The following is a 17,626-nucleotide window of genomic DNA, read 5'->3' on the forward strand; positions in this document are numbered from 1 at the left end:
ACTTGTAGTATGTATTTTTTTGCACGTGCAAGTTTGCTTTCTAGTTCATTTGGGTTGTAACTCTTGCATTAAAAGCCAAGAACCATGGAAATCTGCAGGATAATACATCAGCCCTTTAGTTTGTCATAAGTGAGCCATATAAACAAGAAGGAAAAAGTCTGTTCAAAAATATTTCACAGAAGTGAAATCATTCCATCTAAAATGATAATTACATTTTCTTCCTTTCAGAATGTAAAAAAGAAAATGTATGGTTGCACTGAAGCATTTCTGGCTGATGCCAAATGGATTTTACACAACTGCATTATTTACAATGGAGGTAGGCGTCGGTCTCCCTGTGATGTCGTCAGCCCTGGGTGCCATTGGTTTGAAATCTGTCGCGCGTGGTGTCATCAAGCCCAGGATGTAAATGGACATCCACGCCAGTGATGTTGCACCGAGCGGCTTTTTATTTTCGTACTGTGATTCTTCACCCTCATTTACAGGCATGGTTTAAAGCAAATTCAGGAACCAAAAGTCAGGGTTCATGGGACAACTGTAATGTTGCCCTTCATATTGAATAAATATTAAGGGATGATGACCTTTTATTTGGGCTGTAATCATGTGCAGTTTGGAAGATGGATAGAATAGAGAGACATTTATTTTGTACTGTGATTTGGGCAGATACTTTTTCTGGTTATGCTACATGTTGCTATGTCATAGGATGCAACCTGAGCAAGAGCGATGTTGATGACAATCATTTCAATTCTACTACTACTGCTATTTAACATTTCTAAAGTGCTACCAGTGTTACGCAGCACTGTACAATTTGTGATATCACTAATAATTTATTTCCATTTAACATGGGTTGCATAATTAAGGGCCTCTTTTATCAAGCCGCACAGCAATGCCGACAGAGCTTATTCAAAGTGAATGGGCTTTGTTGGCATTGCCGCACCAGGAAACCGCTAGCGCAGTTTGATAAGAGGCCCTGAGTTGCTATGAAAGTAAAAAAAAAAAAAAAAGAAGTAAACAGCCTTTCAAGCAATCTACCTTCTTTATAGTGCTCGCTTAACACAAATGAGTTCTTTTGCTAGATTGCCATGATGTACCAAATATTTTTCATTTAATTGGATGTAGCCTACCCCTTTTCATCAATAGCCGAAATGTAGGTATAGTAGGTATTTTCCTGTGTCCAAAATTTGGTCTCTTGTGTGTTAAAATTAATTTATGTACGGTAAACTGCTCAAATATGTGAACACACTAATTTATATCAAATTTGATTGTGTTCAGTATATGAATTTTCTTGATGGTAGAACTTCTCATAGGCATACTATCTTTTGTATCAGGATGTGGCAGTTGTGACTAGTGCCAAAGAAAAATTGGACAGTGGACCTTGCAGTTGAGGTCCATTCTTTCCAATGTAGCATTGACCTCTGGTTGTGTAGAGCAGGGGTTCTCAACCCTGGCCTTAGGACACATTCATTCAGTCAGGTGTTTAGGATACCCATAATAAATATGTATGAGATAAATTTGCATACAGTGGAGGCGGTGCATTGCAAATATATCTCAAAGTTAAGATTAAATAAACTAGAGTCCTACTTGTTATTGAATATAATCACTCAAGAGGCCTGTTTAGACCTCGGCGGTGCCTCACATAGCAGTAAGCTTTCATGCTTCAAGAATTATGCACCGAGTTCGTCATCGGTCTAAATATCTTTTTATTGACATCTATTTTTATCAATCTAAATTATTTCAATGAAGTGAAAAGGATGACAGTGCAATCAATAAATATTTGAATTGGTGACTTATCTTTGTTGGCTCAGGGATAGGCAGTCCGACATGGCACATATTTCGCATAGAGCTGTCTCAAGGATGTACCCCCGTTATAACTTAGCTCCTTCTCTCATCAGCTTGCCCCTGAGCTGACAAAGCTAAGTTCACTATTCGAATATTTATTAATATGCATTGTCATGCTTTTGACTTAAATGAAATAACTTAGATTGATAAAAGTAGATGTCAATGAAAAGATATTTAGACCGATGAGGAACTCTGTGCATAATTCTCGAAACATAAAAACTTAATGCTTTGAGTTGCACCGCCGAGGTCTATATTGGACTATTAAGTGATTATATTCAATAACAAGTTAGACTGTGGTTTATTTAATCTTAAACTTTGTGATCGACACTGGAGTTACCTTTTACCATATTATTTTTAGCTGTGCAAATTTATCTCATGCATATTTGTTGTGGCTATGTTGAAAACCAGCTGACTTGAGATCCCTGGTCTAGAGGCATTTTCACTCTTTAGTTTTTCTCCTTTTGTAATGGTTAGTGATAACATGGTTTTGTTTTTGTTTTGTTATAATTTTGATACTATGTTCATAGATTTGATATTTTTTCCGTCTTTCTGTTTTTTTAGGAAACCACAAGTTAACACAAACTGCAAAAGTCATAATCAAAATTTGTGAGCATGAAGTAAGTGTTTCCCAGTGAACTTTGTGCTGGATTATTTCATCCTAGTTAAATTCTTCCCACATGTAATACCTTTTGCTGTTTTTTTTTTCTTTGTGAGCACAATTAGTCGTGGACATTGAATTTCTTCATTGTAGCTCAAACAATGGAACAGTGCAACACTGCAGATAAATTGATGTATCTAGCAAACAATCCAAAATGCTCGTGGATATATATATTTTTAAAATTAAGTATTAGTCCGTACAGCAGTGGGAATTATTAGATGATGATTTTTTGTGAATTCCTAAACCAAAACGGGAGTGCATGCAAATGACATGGCAAGAGTAATTGGCCAATGATGAGCATTGCTAAGGCTATTACTGTTAGAAAATGTCTCAAGAATTAGAAAATAAAGCTTTCATCTACTTTTATCAGATGTCCACTGAAGCTGTTTACTGATTGAACACCAGTATTTGGGATCTAATAGTTTGATAATCAAATACATATTTATATTGAATGGATCTAATGCATTTCTTAATGTTCCAAACATAGAAACCCATGTTCCCAAAGATATTAATATACATGAGATTTTTGTATCTAAGGATTGGATTTGATTAAGTTTCAGAATTTCCGTGCATTGTAAGCAGTTGAGTACTAAGGGGGCAGTATATGCTATGTTAGTGGAATGGGTGCTAGGTAGGGTCAGCAAAGGTTTGATATTAGCTGAATGCCATTACATAAGAACATAAGAATAGCCATGCTATGCAGACCAATGGTCCATCTAGCCCAGTATCTTGTTTCCAACAGTGGCCAATTCAGGACACAAGTACCTGGCAGAAACCCAAATAGTAGCAATATTCCATTCTTACAGTCCCAGGGCAAGCAGCAGCTTCCCCATGTCTAACTCAATTGAAGACTATGGAACTTTTTCTCCAGGAACGTGTCCAAACCTTTTTTTAAACCCATATATGCAAACTGCTGTTACTACATCTGCGGCAAAGAGTTCCAGAGCTTAACTATTTGTTTGAGTGAAAAAATATTTGTCTCCTATTTGTTTAAAAGTTTTTTCCATGTAACTTCATGGAGTGTTCTCTAGTCTTTGTACTTTGAAAGAGTAAAAAATCGATTCACTTCTGCTCATTCTACACCATTCAGGATTTTGTAGACCTTATTTGTATCTCCCTCAGCCATCTCTTAACCAAGCTGAAGAGCCCTAACCTCTTTAGTCTTTCTTTATATGAGAGTAGTTAATCCCCTTTATCATTTTTGTCACTCTTCTTTGAATCTTCTGTAATTCTGCTTTATCTTTTTGAGATACAGTGACCAGAACTGAATGCAATACTGAAGGTGAGGTCGCAGTAAAAAATCTTGCTTTCCACTATTCTAGAACCTGTGGGATTGCTATGTTACTCAGCCAGCAGGTGGAGATAGAGAACTGAAAACGGAACTGAGACATCTCTCGGCATCCAGTGAAGTCCAGCTCCTCAGTATTTTCTATATCTAGAAGGTGGATGGATACACTTTTCAGCCTCTACTCTGAGTGACTTGCTCCTGTTCCAGTTGGTCATCTGGTCCCCAGTTGAACTTTGCAGGTGGCAACAAAGTTGTCCACAGAGATTATATTTCCGCAAGATGCATATCATCGGGGCGCCGGGGTTTAGTTGGGAAGAGGGGGATAAATATATAAGCAATGGGGACAGAGGGGGCTACGACAATTGGGTCAATTATGGGAGGAGGGGGCATTGCGCCCATATAGCGAATTGCAAGAAGAATTTGATCTCCCATCGCTAAGGATGTAAAAAGAATTGAAGCAGTGCAAAGAAAAGCTACGAGAATGGTATGGAATTTGCGTTACAAGATGTATGAGGCGAGACTTGCCGACCTAAACATGTATACGCTGGAGGAAAGGAGAAACGGGTGATGTGATACAGACTTTCAAATATTTGAAAGGTATTAATCCACAAATGAACCTTTTCCGGAGATGCAAAGGCGGTAGAACGAGAGGACGTGAAATGAGATTGAAGGGGGGCAGACTCAAGAAAAATGTCAGGAAGTATTTTTTCACGGATAGAGTAGAGGATGCTTGGAATGCCCTCCCGCGGGAGGTGGTGAAGATGAAAACGGTAACGGAATTCAAACATGTGTGGGATAAACATAAAGGAATCCTGTTCAGAAGGAATGGATCCTCAGGAGCTTAGCCGAGATTGGGTGGCAGAACTGGTGGTGGCAGGCGGGGCTGGTGGTTGGGAGGCGGGGATAGTGCTGGGCAGACTTATGGTCTGTTCCAGAGCCGTGGTGGGAGGCGGGACTGGTGGTTGGGAGGCGTTGGTAGTGCTGGGCAGACTTATACGGTCTGTGCCAGAGCATGTGGTGGGAGGTGGGGCTGGTGGTTGGGAGGCGGGGATAGTGCTGGGCAGACTGATACGGTCTGTGCCCTGAAGAGGACAGGTACAAATCAAAGTAGGGTATACACAAAAAGTAGCACATATGAGTTTAGCTTGTTGGGCAGACTGGATGGACCGTGCAGGTCTTTTTCTGCTGTCATCTACTATGTTACTATGAGGCATATTTTCAAAGCACTTTGGGAGGCTAAGTTCCATAGGTTTCTATGGAACTTTGGGAGGCTAAGTGCTTTGAAAATGAGCCTCTATGTAACATATGTTTTATTACACTAGACTTAGGGATTATATTTTGCGGAAAGCTAAAGGAGAATTACAATTGGCTGAAGCAGAGCTAGAACGAGCAATGGGTGGAAATAGTCGTAAAAGATGTGTGTCAAGATATATGCGGCATTGCTATCACATAGGAACCCAATACTGGCTTATATACAGAAGTGGGAACGGGATACAGGGACCACACACGACATGCAGAATTGGTCACAGGCGATGGGGTTTTTGTTAAAAGGCTTGGTGAATAGCTCCATGATAGAAAACGGATATAAGATTCTGTACCGCTGGTATTTTACTCCACACAGAATAGCGAGAATGTTTCCAGGGGCCTCGAATCAATGCTGGAGGGGATGTCAAGCTAAGGGGGATATGATCCACATATGGTGGTCCTGCCCAAAGATACAAATGTTCTGGAAGGATCTGCTATTGAGCAGATCTTGGGCAGCGAGTATCCGAGAACTGAGGGTCACTGTTTGTTGCAGTTCCGCCCGCCAGGCATAACTGTTGCATTGCATAAGCTGGCTTCTGTGGTCTTGGGAACGGCTAAGATTGCGATTGCCGCGGCCTGGAAACAACAGTTGGCCCCTCCACTTGTTAAAGTTATATATAAAGTGGACTATATGTATCAGATGGCAAAGCTAACAGCACTGAAGAATGGCCGGATGATACAATTCCACAAGGTATGGGATAATATAAGACCTGGAGAGCTAAGGAGGAATCGAATTGGACGCCCACAGCTGTGACACCAGCACTATAGATTCAATGTATACTCGGGTACTCAGAACGGCATATTAATTACTAGTATAAGCGCAGGAGACTCCAGGAGAAGGAAGGTGGAGGAGGGAAGGGAAGGGTGGGATGATGATAGATGAAAAATGTGTTATTGATATTTCTATATGCATACTGTATTCGCATTTAAAATAAAGTTTGGAAAAAAAAAAGAACTTTGCAGGTGGCTTGAGTCTGCAGAGTCATATCTGGAGGTCTTCAGATCTCTGTGGTGCCCTCTGAATTTATTTCTTCCCTCTCTTTCCTCTTTTTATAGTTTTGATTCTAAAGGGACTGCTTCAAACAGACCTTTTGAAAGTTAACACAGTAATCAGATTGCCCTACTGACCTTTGCAGCTATTCTACTTTTTTTTTTTTTTAACAGTACCTTAATTAACACCTAATTCAGGTCAGTAATACTGCTACCTCACCTCTAGCTAGGCAAAGAACAAAATAACTTTTTCTTTTAAGACAGAAAGCTTGAGCCCTGTTGTTTGTTTATTTAGATTTGCTAGATTGCTCTAACTACCTGAGCAGAGTGGTGTACAGAGTCAAAAAATGTAATATTTGATAGGGAAGGGTACAGTCATGCAAAAAAAAAAAAAAAAGTACAAGAACACACATTACTCAGTCAAACACAGAGAAAAACAAAACCTGCTTCAACTGACAGGTTTTCAGATTTGCCTTAAAGCTGGGGAGAGAAGAGAAACTACGAAGGGCAAGGGGCAACAAATTCCAAATGTGGGAGGAGAGAAAGAGGAAAGTGTGGTGCCTGGTTGTTTCAAGTTTGGCAAGTCTTAGGGCCTTGTTGTTCTATCCTTTTTAATGCTCTAGTGTGTTATATTTAAGTTTCAACTTCTGGCAGAAAGTTTCAGTTGAAAACTGTGGGAAAAAGGGTTGTACTCTATGTAAACTAGTTAATAAAGTTTGCTTTTTTGTGTGTGCTTGTTTTGTTTTAATGAGCACCTGTGCTTCACTTTTGGGTTTGCAAAGGTGCATGCGCACAGGAGCTGAGCTTAGCATGAAACTCTTCTGTGCACGTGGCAAGAATGTTTTTTGCTTGCTTGCGCTTTTACAGTGCACATATAATTTGAATATCGGTTCCTTTGCGCATTGGTGAGCTAGGTTTCTGTGGTGTTCCAGCGGTATGGTTTCTTCGCTGTTGGCTTACAGTGGGAGTTCTGAGCATGGGCATGTTTGACATATAAAGTATCTGTAAAGAGATACTATTTTGCAACTCAACAAAATAGAAAATACCATCTGTTGTGCTTAAGAAATCTCACTGTGTACAGATTGGCTCACATTACATGGTTTATGTCATGAAGCTGCAATCTAATTCTGCTTTTCCTCTGAACAAAGCCCATGTGATTCATATAACTTTTTCTCTGGTATAGCAGATTTGGTTTCCATGGTTCATCTCACTAGCAGCAAATCAGCCAGCCTACCTGGAAAACCAGCCTAGCCTCCTGACCCAAAAGGGATGTTAACTACTATAGTCCAGTCTCAAGTCTCTTGCATACAATATGGCTATTGAGAGGCAGATAATCTCCTGACTGCCTGACTGATAAAATAGCCTCATAACCTCCTAGAAAAATCTCAGTCAAAACGGACTTGCTTTGCACAGTACTATCTTATGTCTTAGCTTTTACAACAGTGTGACAGGTTTAATTCAGTGTACCTCCACTTGTCCATCATTGCAGCCTTCCAATAGCACATAGACAGTGGACCCATGTGTGTCCACCACTTTTTTTTTTTTTTTTTTTTTTTTTTTAACAGGCTCATGTGAGGGTTGATGCACAGCTCCCATGCAGACACTGTCTTCTTCATGGCATGCTTACCCAGCTGCTAGAACCCCTTTGAAGCATTGGGACAAGCTTCCTGGAAAACTGCATTCCTGATTTCTATTACTTCTATGTACACAGTGGATGAACCAAGGCAGGAGCCATCAGATTGACGTACATAGATTCCATGCTGCCTACCCACAGGAATTAGCAGTTAATTTCATTTTCAAGTGCTCAAGACAGCTGCTTAGAGTAGCCCATGGCTGTTGAAAGCAGGCAGAATAGCAATCGAGTCATTCCGTGTCAAGTGGACCAGGGGTCCCCACCTCACCATCTCAGATTTTGATGTAATTTGGTACATAGTTTCTTTATGATAAAAAACTAAGCTGTGCAAAATTTTAGTTCAAAAGACTAAGAATTGGAGGTTCTAGGGGACCTCAAGTAAAGGGTTGCAAAATGTCGCCTGAGCAAAAATGATATTTTGGGCCAACTTCCAGAAGCTGTAAAACTGGAAGTTTTAGTAGTACAAGGGGGATATTTGGAGAAACCGCACTACTTTTAGGGCTTAATGAACTGGCAAAACCCCATGTTCCTAGTCCTCTTACGTTTTGAATGGTTTAGGCGCAAACGTTGCCAAAAAAACGGCAAAAATCAATTTACAGCGATGTTGAGGCTGCTGTAGTTTCTAAACTAGTTGGCCTTTCAGGTTGATGTTTGGTAGGTGTACTAAATGCACAGCTGTAATGAGGCATTCCAATGTGCAGCACTTTCCTTCAAGTGGTTGAAAAATTATAAGCATTCAAAGTTGGTATAAAAAGCATTTTTGCCCATTTTGGTCTATCTTTGATGCCCTTGATCTCCAGTGGCAAAAATGCTTTTTATACCAACTTTGAACGCTTATAGTTTTTCAACCACTTGAAGGAAAGTGCTGCAAATTGGCATGCCTCATTACAGCCGTGCATTTAGTACATCTACCAAAAATCAACCTGAAAGGCCAACTAGTTTAGAAACTACAGCAGCCTCAACATCGTTGTAAATTGATTTTTGCCGTTTTTTTTGGCAATGTTTGCGCCTAAACCATTCAAAAAGTAAGAGGACTAGGAACATGGGGTTTTGCCAGTTCATTAAGCTCTAAAAGTAGTGCAGGTTCTCCAAATACAGTGGGGGAAATAAGTATTTGATCCCTTGCTGATTTTGTAAGTTTGCCCACTGACAAAGACATGAGCAGCCCATAATTGAAGGGTAGGTTATTGGTAACAGTGAGAGATAGCACATCACAAATTAAATCCGGAAAATCACATTGTGGAAAGTATATGAATTTATTTGCATTCTGCAGAGGGAAATAAGTATTTAATCCCTCTGGCAAACAAGACCTAATACTTGGTGGCAAAACCCTTGTTGGCAAGCACAGCGGTCAGACGTCTTCTGTAGTTGATGATGAGGTTTGCACACATGTCAGGAGGAATTTTGGTCCACTCCTCTTTGCAGATCATCTCTAAATCATTAAGAGTTCTGGGCTGTCGCTTGGCAACTCGCAGCTTCAGCTCCCTCCATAAGTTTTCAATGGGATTAAGGTCTGGTGACTGGCTAGGCCACTCCATGACCCTAATGTGCTTCTTCCTGAGCCACTCCTTTGTTGCCTTGGCTGTATGTTTTGGGTCATTGTCGTGCTGGAAGACCCAGCCACGACCCATTTTTAAGGCCCTGGCGGAGGGAAGGAGGTTGTCACTCAGAATTGTACGGTACATGGCCCCATCCATTCTCCCATTGATGCGGTGAAGTAGTCCTGTGCCCTTAGCAGAGAAACACCCCCAAAACATAACATTTCCACCTCCATGCTTGACAGTGGGGACGGTGTTCTTTGGGTCATAGGCAGCATTTCTCTTCCTCCAAACACGGCGAGTTGAGTTCATGCCAAAGAGCTCAATTTTTGTCTCATCTGACCACAGCACCTTCTCCCAATCACTCTCGGCATCATCCAGGTGTTCACTGGCAAACTTCAGACGGGCCGTCACATGTGCCTTCCGGAGCAGGGGACCTTGCGGGCACTGCAGGATTGCAATCCGTTATGTCGTAATGTGTTACCAATGGTTTTCGTGGTGACAGTGGTCCCAGCTGCCTTGAGATCATTAACAAGTTCCCCCCTTGTAGTTGTAGGCTGATTTCTAACCTTCCTCATGATCAAGGATACCCCACGAGGTGAGATTTTGCGTGGAGCCCCAGATCTTTGTCGATTGACAGTCATTTTGTACTTCTTCCATTTTCTTACTATGGCACCAACAGTTGTCTCCTTCTCGCCCAGCGTCTTACTGATGGTTTTGTAGCCCATTCCAGCCTTGTGCAGGTGTATGATCTTGTCCCTGACATCCTTAGACAGCTCCTTGCTCTTGGCCATTTTGTAGAGGTTAGAGTCTGACTGATTCACTGAGTCTGTGGACAGGTGTCTTTCATACAGGTGACCATTGCCGACAGCTGTCTGTCATGCAGGTAACGAGTTGATTTGGAGCATCTACCTGGTCTGTAGGGGCCAGATCTCTTACTGGTTGGTGGGGGATCAAATACTTATTTCCCTCTGCAGAATGCAAATAAATTCATATACTTTCCACAATGTGATTTTCCGGATTTAATTTGTGATGTGCTATCTCTCACTGTTACCAATAACCTACCCTTCAATTATGGGCTGCTCATGTCTTTGTCAGTGGGCAAACTTACAAAATCAGCAAGGGATCAAATACTTATTTCCCCCACTGTATCCCCCTTGTACTACTAAAACATCCAGTTTCACAGCTTCTGGAAGTTGGCCCAAAATGTCATTTTTGCTCAAGTGACATTTTGCAACCCTTTACATGAGGTCCTCTAGAACCTCCAATTTTTAGTCTTTTGAACTAAAATTATTCACAGCTTAGTTTTTTATCATAAAGAAGCTATGTACCAAATTTCATCAAAATCTGAGATGGTGAGGTGGGGACGACCTTTAAAATTGGTCCACTTGACACGGAATGACTCAATCCCAAGATGAGAGATTAGAAGTCAAGACAAATCATTCCTTTCAGTACCGTTCTCCACCACCGCCAACTCCAGGCTCTGCCTTTCCTGCCTTGCCTCTCCCCATGCTTGGAATAAACTCCCTGAGCCCATACGCCAGGCCCCCTCCCTACCCATCTTCAAATCCTTGCTCAAACCCACCTCTTCAATGTTGCCTTTGGCACCTAACCACTATACCACTATTCAAGAAATCTAGACTGCCCAACTTGACATTTCGTCCTTTAGATTGTAAGCTCCTTTGAGCAGGGACTGTCCTTCTTTGTTAAACTGTACAGCTCTGCGTAACCCTAGTAGCGCTCTAGAAATGTTAGTAGTAGTAGTAAGTCTCAACCATTACATTATTTTCACTTGACTGACTGAAGGCCTAGTAAGTTACTAAGCGGAAAAGTATCGGTCTTGGCTACCATTAAGACATGCAGTTTTACTGTTAACTCCAATTGTTAGTGACGGTCTCATTGCGTAAAATGGGACCTATGCTAAAACAACACGTTAGTGGTAAAATAATACATCTTTTTGGTAACCCATGTGGATAACTAAGCCCCTGAACATTTGGACCTTACTAATAGTGTAATACCCCATGGGTATTACTAAAAGTTGTATTAAGAGTTTTTTTTCCAGAGGTCCTGGGGGAAGGGAGTTCCCTGCCAGTGCTGGGGAGAGAAAGTTGGCCAGGGGAGGGGGTTGGCAGAGAAGTTGCAGAAGTAAAGTGACAACGGGTGAAGTTTGAAAAGAAACAAAAGGGATTGCAAAGGAGGTACATGAGGTCTTTGGTTGCCTCTATCCCCGCCAAGACCCTTGGAAGTATTTGGGGATCCTGGAGTGAGAGAAATAAATACAGGCTGGTTACAGGAGTAGTTGCTGGTCCTCTAAGTGGCAACTGAGAAGGAGATAGAGCTTCAGGTAGATAAGGGGAAGCCAGCCTGTAAGCGAGGAGTCAGAACAGGGGAAGCCTGTGAGGTACACTGCTGGAAGAAGGACAGACTAAAGGGTCTGTACCTGAAAGAGTTGGCTTGGTATCAGGAGTAACAGAAGCAGCCGTGGACTTATTCCTGACACAACAGGATAGGTGAAGGACAGGACTCTGTAAATATATACAGTATTAGTTTAAAGAAAGTGTGAAGGGAAGTGACTGAGATTATCATGGATGGTCTTTAATGTATAATATGCATAAGGAGTTCTGAAGAGTTTAACTGCTGATTACAGAAGTTCCAGTAAAGTTATTGGGCATTCTTTTTTTTTTTTTTTTTATATATATATATACTCTTATTTATTGCAATTCAACCTTAAACAAAGTTTAGACAACTCGTAATAAAATATACAATTGATTCGCCTTAGTTTCTAACATTTTATCCCAACTAAACTCCTCCCCCCTCCCCCCTCCCCCTCAGAAATAAGAATTCAATATTTTGCTTCTTGCTACTGGAGTGAGAGTGTCCCAAAATGGTGACCAGGTACGACAGAATTGGTCGCCTCTCTTGGAGGCCAGGTCTTGTATCCCTTTCTTCTCTAAGGCACATGCTTGAATCATTGCCAATCTCCAGTGGGAAATGCTCGGGTGATCCACATCCAGCCACAATTGCAGAATAACACGCTTTGCCATCAAAAGTTATTGGGCATTCGTTAAAAAAAAAAAACAACCTTCTGGAGTGCAGCATGATTTTTGGCTTTCTTTAGAGTGAAAAAAAAGACCCCTACTAAAGTCTCTCAAACTCCCAACACCCTGGATCGCTATTCCAGATCATTGACCCATTCTCGAGCTCGTGGTTGGATGGCAGTGACTTGGTGAGCTGAGTGGAGAAAGATAAAGTACTGTGAGGAATATTATCTGTCCCTGTGACCCAGGTCTGAGTGAACTGAGCTGGTGTAGGTGAGATCCGGGTTACAATAGTTATTTAAAAAAAAAAGTGTTAATGAATCAACTAGAAGGTGTCAAAACTTTTGCATCTGCCATATTCACGTCAGTATTTTAGTGTTGAAAAAACAGCATTAATATTTTCAGAAATATATTTGTTTAACTTTGAACCATATGGAGGTTGTGTCAGCTTTTGTCCACTTAGTATTCATTGAGACATAGAATTTGATCAGGGGTGCATAAACCTTTGCATATAACTGTGTTAAGTGTAATGATGGACCATGAGCAATGTGTTAGTAGGTTGTATTCCACTTATCTGACCAGAATATTGGGAGCATTTCTCTTCAACTGCTTGCAATTGACATATTTATTGTTAGAAGCCTAAACAAAGGCATGGGTTGGAGGATAACATCTTCAAATTTACAGCTGAACTCTTCACGCAAGTGATCTGTTCCACAATTCAATACAAAGGTCTTTTTTAAGACCATTTGTACACTATTCGCCAGTATTTCTTATTCTGGATCATCATTAGCTGTCTACCTTAGTATTTAGACTCCTGATGCAGGCCCTTTGGCCGAAACACAACGGTTGTGTCGAGTCAAATATACGAGTCAAATATACTAATTAATAAAATTTGGTTTTAGCTTTACTGTGATCCAGTCTCTGGAACTCCTGGTTTTGTGCCCACTTTTTTGTTTGTTTTATGGTAGGTGTAGTTACAACACTAATCACTTTACTGGTCAGACTGGATGGGCCAATCCACCATTTTATCTGCCATCATTTACTATATTACTGTATGTTAGGTATTAAATGAGAGCACAAGAACACAGTGGAGAAGGCAAAGAACAAAGAGATACAAGGAACAGATCTCCACAGGTAACACAAAGCACAAGAACACAGTGGAGAAGGCAAAGACCAGAGACAGTAGGTGTCTGCAGGTCTTTATTACACTTCTATTTGATTTGACATGGACTGTGTTTCGGCTACAATGCCTGCATCAGAAATCTGGAAGTGTAAGGGATGCAACGCCTGACCCGAATTCAATGCTCAAGTAGATAAAAGTGTGTGTGTGTATATATAAGCTTCGAATTGGGTGTGTAGTTTACGCAAGAATTGAACGTAGACCTTTGTGTCGCATATATTTAGTTTAATCTACTTGAGCATTGAACTTCAGTTGGGCATTGCACCCCATACAATTCCAGACTCCTGATGCAGGCATTATAGCCAAAACACAGCCCTCGTTTAGTCATATAGAAGAGTAATATAGGACTGCAGACACCCTACTGTCTTCGGTCTTTGCCTTCTCCACTGTGTTATTGTGCTTTGTGTTACCTGTGGAGATCTGTTCTTCTGTGTTTCGCCAGATTTTTAATGAGCTCATGTTGCAGGTCAGCATTTGGAAAGGCAAATGACACATTTAAGCAGTCATTTATTAACAATGTGCTCACAATAATACTTTCATTGACTGTTATTGGTTGTAGAGCTCATAGAAACAAAATAGGCCTTTCAATGCCTAGACCTTTTCTAGACTTGGTATATCAAGTTTTAATAAATGATAAACACATAAGGCATAATGCATTATTGTGTGCTTAGTAAATTACCTACTTAATGAAATGTTCATCTCTGATTTTATCTCTTAACTATTACAGTATGTGATCATGCTCATTCACAAAAAAAATTGAACCTTTAAAAAAAATAGCTTATTTATAATATATATATATTTTTTTTTACTATAGATGAATGAAATTGAAGTGTGTCCAGAATGTTATTTAGCTGCTTGCCAAAAAGAGAAAACTGGTTTTGTGAACCTTGTGTAAGTGAAAAGTTTTTTTTTTCCTTTTTTTATTTAAATTTATAAAATGAAATTCAAGTCCTACATGTTGAGATAAAACTTTCATGCTGTAACTACATGCTACAAAACAGTGGCATAGCCAGACCTCGTGGGGGGGGGGGGGGGGGGGGGCACATTTTGGTCTGCTGCCTCACCGCTCCCCGTCACCTTGCATCAATTTAATATCTTGGCTGGTGGGGACCCCAACCCCCGCCAGCTGAAGCCTTCATTCAGTGCCGGTCTCGGCTCCACCACATTGCCTGCCCTGCACGTTCTTTCCCCTCGCGCCCTGCACGCTCTTTCCCCTTGCGCCCTGCACGCTCTTTCCCCTTGCACCCTGCACGCTCTTTCCCCTCGCGCCCTGCACGGTCTTTCCCCTCGCGCCCTGCACGCTCTTTTTAGTGAAATTGAGCATGCTCAGTTTTCACTAAAGGAGCGTGCCGGACGTGAGGGGAAGAGCGAGCAGTGCAGGCAATGTGGTGGTGCCGAGACAGGCGCTGGATGAAGGTTTCAGCTGTTGGGGGTTGGGGACCCCTGCCAGCAAAATCAGGTGCCCAGAAATTTTTTTTTTTTGGGGGGGGGGGGGGGGTCCCGTGGCCCCACGTAGCTATGCCACTGCTACAAAAGCATGTTAAACTTCTTTGTTAGCATGTCAGAGTTGTCCTAGTTCGTTTCAGTTATGAGCACAATTGGAGTTTGTGCTAGTTGGATGACACCATTGACCCTCATTTGCAAGGAAAAGCCGGGGCTTGATCTTTACTAAATCAAGGTAGTGGAGTCTTCTGTGTCGATTGTAATAGATGTTCAGCAGGGTATCTGTAGAGGATTCCTTGCTCAGAAAAACAGTTTGAGTTATAAATGTATGAGAAAACGTTGGTTTCTCTGCTATTAAATGGATAACAATTTTGACATTGTATCCTAGTTTTCTATAAACAGAAACAGTTGGGACTCTTGTAACATCAGTGAAATAGCAAATCAAATCTGTTGATATGTTGGACTCTTTGAACAGATCTGTGATACAATAAATTACTACCTTCACGCAAGAATCTTAGTCGGGTGAGGGGGGGGTTATCAAAATGTGGTAGAAGGCAGGCTTTAAAAAAAAATGTTATAGAAATTGTTTATTTCACCATTCCAACAGTAACAAAAACGGGCTGGACAACAAAATTTACAGAAACAGATGACAACCACTGACCGCGCCAGAGCGCTCAGTACATAATACAAAATGATTGAACCATAACAATTAAGTCAAAAGAAAATAAACTGTGTTGATAATTCAGTAGCATAACAGTGATTTCCACTTGAAGTTTTAAAGACTTACCAATCACCCAAAGAAACTACTCTCCCCACCCTCAAACTTAGCTAACACCCCTCCCCCTGAAGAATACTTCTCTCCCCAGTCTAATAAAGAAAAGAAAAAGAACAGGATGCAAAGAAACCTACTAATTCTTATATTTAATGGGTCCCCAAATTTTTTTACCCTTTTTCTAGAGTTCTTTGGCACTGGGCTAAAGCAAGCGCTCCATTTTGACTAAGGAAATGCAGCTTTGTCTGCCATTGCATAATAGGCGGGACTACTGCAGCTATCCAATGAGTGGACACAACAATTCAAAGTGCACCCATGTAGTAAATGGCAAAGGATTGCTGAGTTAAAGTGATGGCTGCCACTGGCTGACTAAACAAAAATACATCCGGGTCCCAAGGAATACCCTTACTCTACCAATATTGAAGTTGGGCTCGGACATTCCAAAGCATCACAACCTTACTACATGTCCACTATAGTACTCTATAGAACTCCTTTCTGCACCACATCTCCAACTGTGAGGAGATACTGAGGGAAACGTATGGTGCTAGTGCAGGGGTGTTACGTATCAATGATAAGGCATCCTCACTGAGTTCTCTTACACATTAACTGTGCTCGGTCCCTTTGCTAAGTCCTCCTTCATAACCTCCCAGGTGGAATCATCATAATGGGATCCTAGTTCATCTTTTCACCTATGCACCAATGTAGTTAGAAAGGTATTCTAAAGATATGCTGATGCTTTTGGGTGCCCTCACAAAGGGGCCAGCACCTGTAAATAAATAAATAAATAAATAAAATAATTTAAAAATTAGCAGTCTCCAGTGAGCCCTGCACATGCTGGCTCCAATTCCAAAATGGCTACCGCGACCTCTAGTGGCAAGTTTGCAGCAGCCATTTTTGCTACACAGATGGGCAGGAGTGAGTGTGGATCACTTCTGCCCCAGTGTGCCACTAGGGCAGTAAGTTAGGCCTGAGGGGGGCTACTAGTTGATTCAGGAGGGTGGGATTCGTGTGGGTGGAGGGAGGAGGTGGGAGCTGTACTAGTTGGGGAGTCAGGCAGTGGGGGTGGTGGTGAATTGACACTAGGAAGAGGGTGGGAAAGAGAGGAATGGTGGACACCCCAGGGATGGGAAGGAGGGTAGGTAGGTGGGTCTCGAATATAAACTGAGATTCAAATTTTTAATGCCTATTTTTGGCCAAATATCTTAGTTTATATTGGAGTATATATGGTAATTGACTTTTAAAATTACCCCCAGAGTAAATATATATTTTATGTGTATATCAGCCCCACAATGTAGGCACCAATTACCCTAGTTTATAAAGGGAATTTATGTGCATAAGTTTATTTATAACTGCCCCTCTCTCCAATCACCAGTAGGGTAGCTGTGGACATATACACCTGCTGCAAGGTTCGCACAGAATGAACCAGCATCCCAACAAATTTCATATCTTGGAGGGTGGGTGGGGGGGGGGGGGTCCAAACTCTGCCCTCAAGAGTGCCCCTAAGCATTCAGGGTCAAAGGCTGTTAGCACATTCCTTCATCCATGTATAGCCAGAGCAGATTTATAAAGGCCTCTTTCTGTGCATAGCACATTGGTTACAAGTAAAATAGATAAGGCGTAATATTCTGCAGGTTGCCACGTTCTATAAGTAGTGGTTGAGATGTATCATTGGCAATATTGACATGAATAACTGAGCAGTCTGGATGGGACAATAGCTATTTCCCCCTCTTTTCCTGCCATTTTTTGTATTTCCATTATTTAGTTTCCCACTAGTCCAGAACCTGTGGGATATTTGTGTCCATCAACCATTAGGTGGAGACAGAGAACTGAAAACTGAGTCATACCTCTCTTGGCATCCAGTCCATCTCCTCTGTATTTTCTATTTCTGGCAAGGTGGATGGACACACTTTTAAGCCTCTGGTTCTGAGTGATTTGCTCCTGGTCC

The 17,626-nt window shown here is 41.4% G+C and overlaps 1 protein-coding gene across 1 annotated transcript in view; it reads left to right on the plus strand.

The window, feature by feature from the left end:
* The window catches only part of LOC115476386 (protein kinase C-binding protein 1-like), a 68,240-nt gene extending 53,883 nt beyond the window's left edge, over positions 1 to 14,357 (plus strand). Inside the window, exons 7-9 of the mRNA XM_030212748.1 lie at positions 229 to 316; positions 2,398 to 2,453; positions 14,281 to 14,357. Coding sequence (XP_030068608.1) covers positions 229 to 260 — 32 coding nt within the window. The 3' untranslated portion in view covers positions 261 to 316; positions 2,398 to 2,453; positions 14,281 to 14,357. The remainder of the gene's footprint in view (positions 1 to 228; positions 317 to 2,397; positions 2,454 to 14,280) is intronic.
* Positions 14,358 to 17,626: the final 3,269 nt, after the last annotated feature.

Source organism: Microcaecilia unicolor, chromosome 8 (assembly GCF_901765095.1).
Source record: "Microcaecilia unicolor chromosome 8, aMicUni1.1, whole genome shotgun sequence".
Taxonomy (NCBI): domain Eukaryota; kingdom Metazoa; phylum Chordata; class Amphibia; order Gymnophiona; family Siphonopidae; genus Microcaecilia; species Microcaecilia unicolor.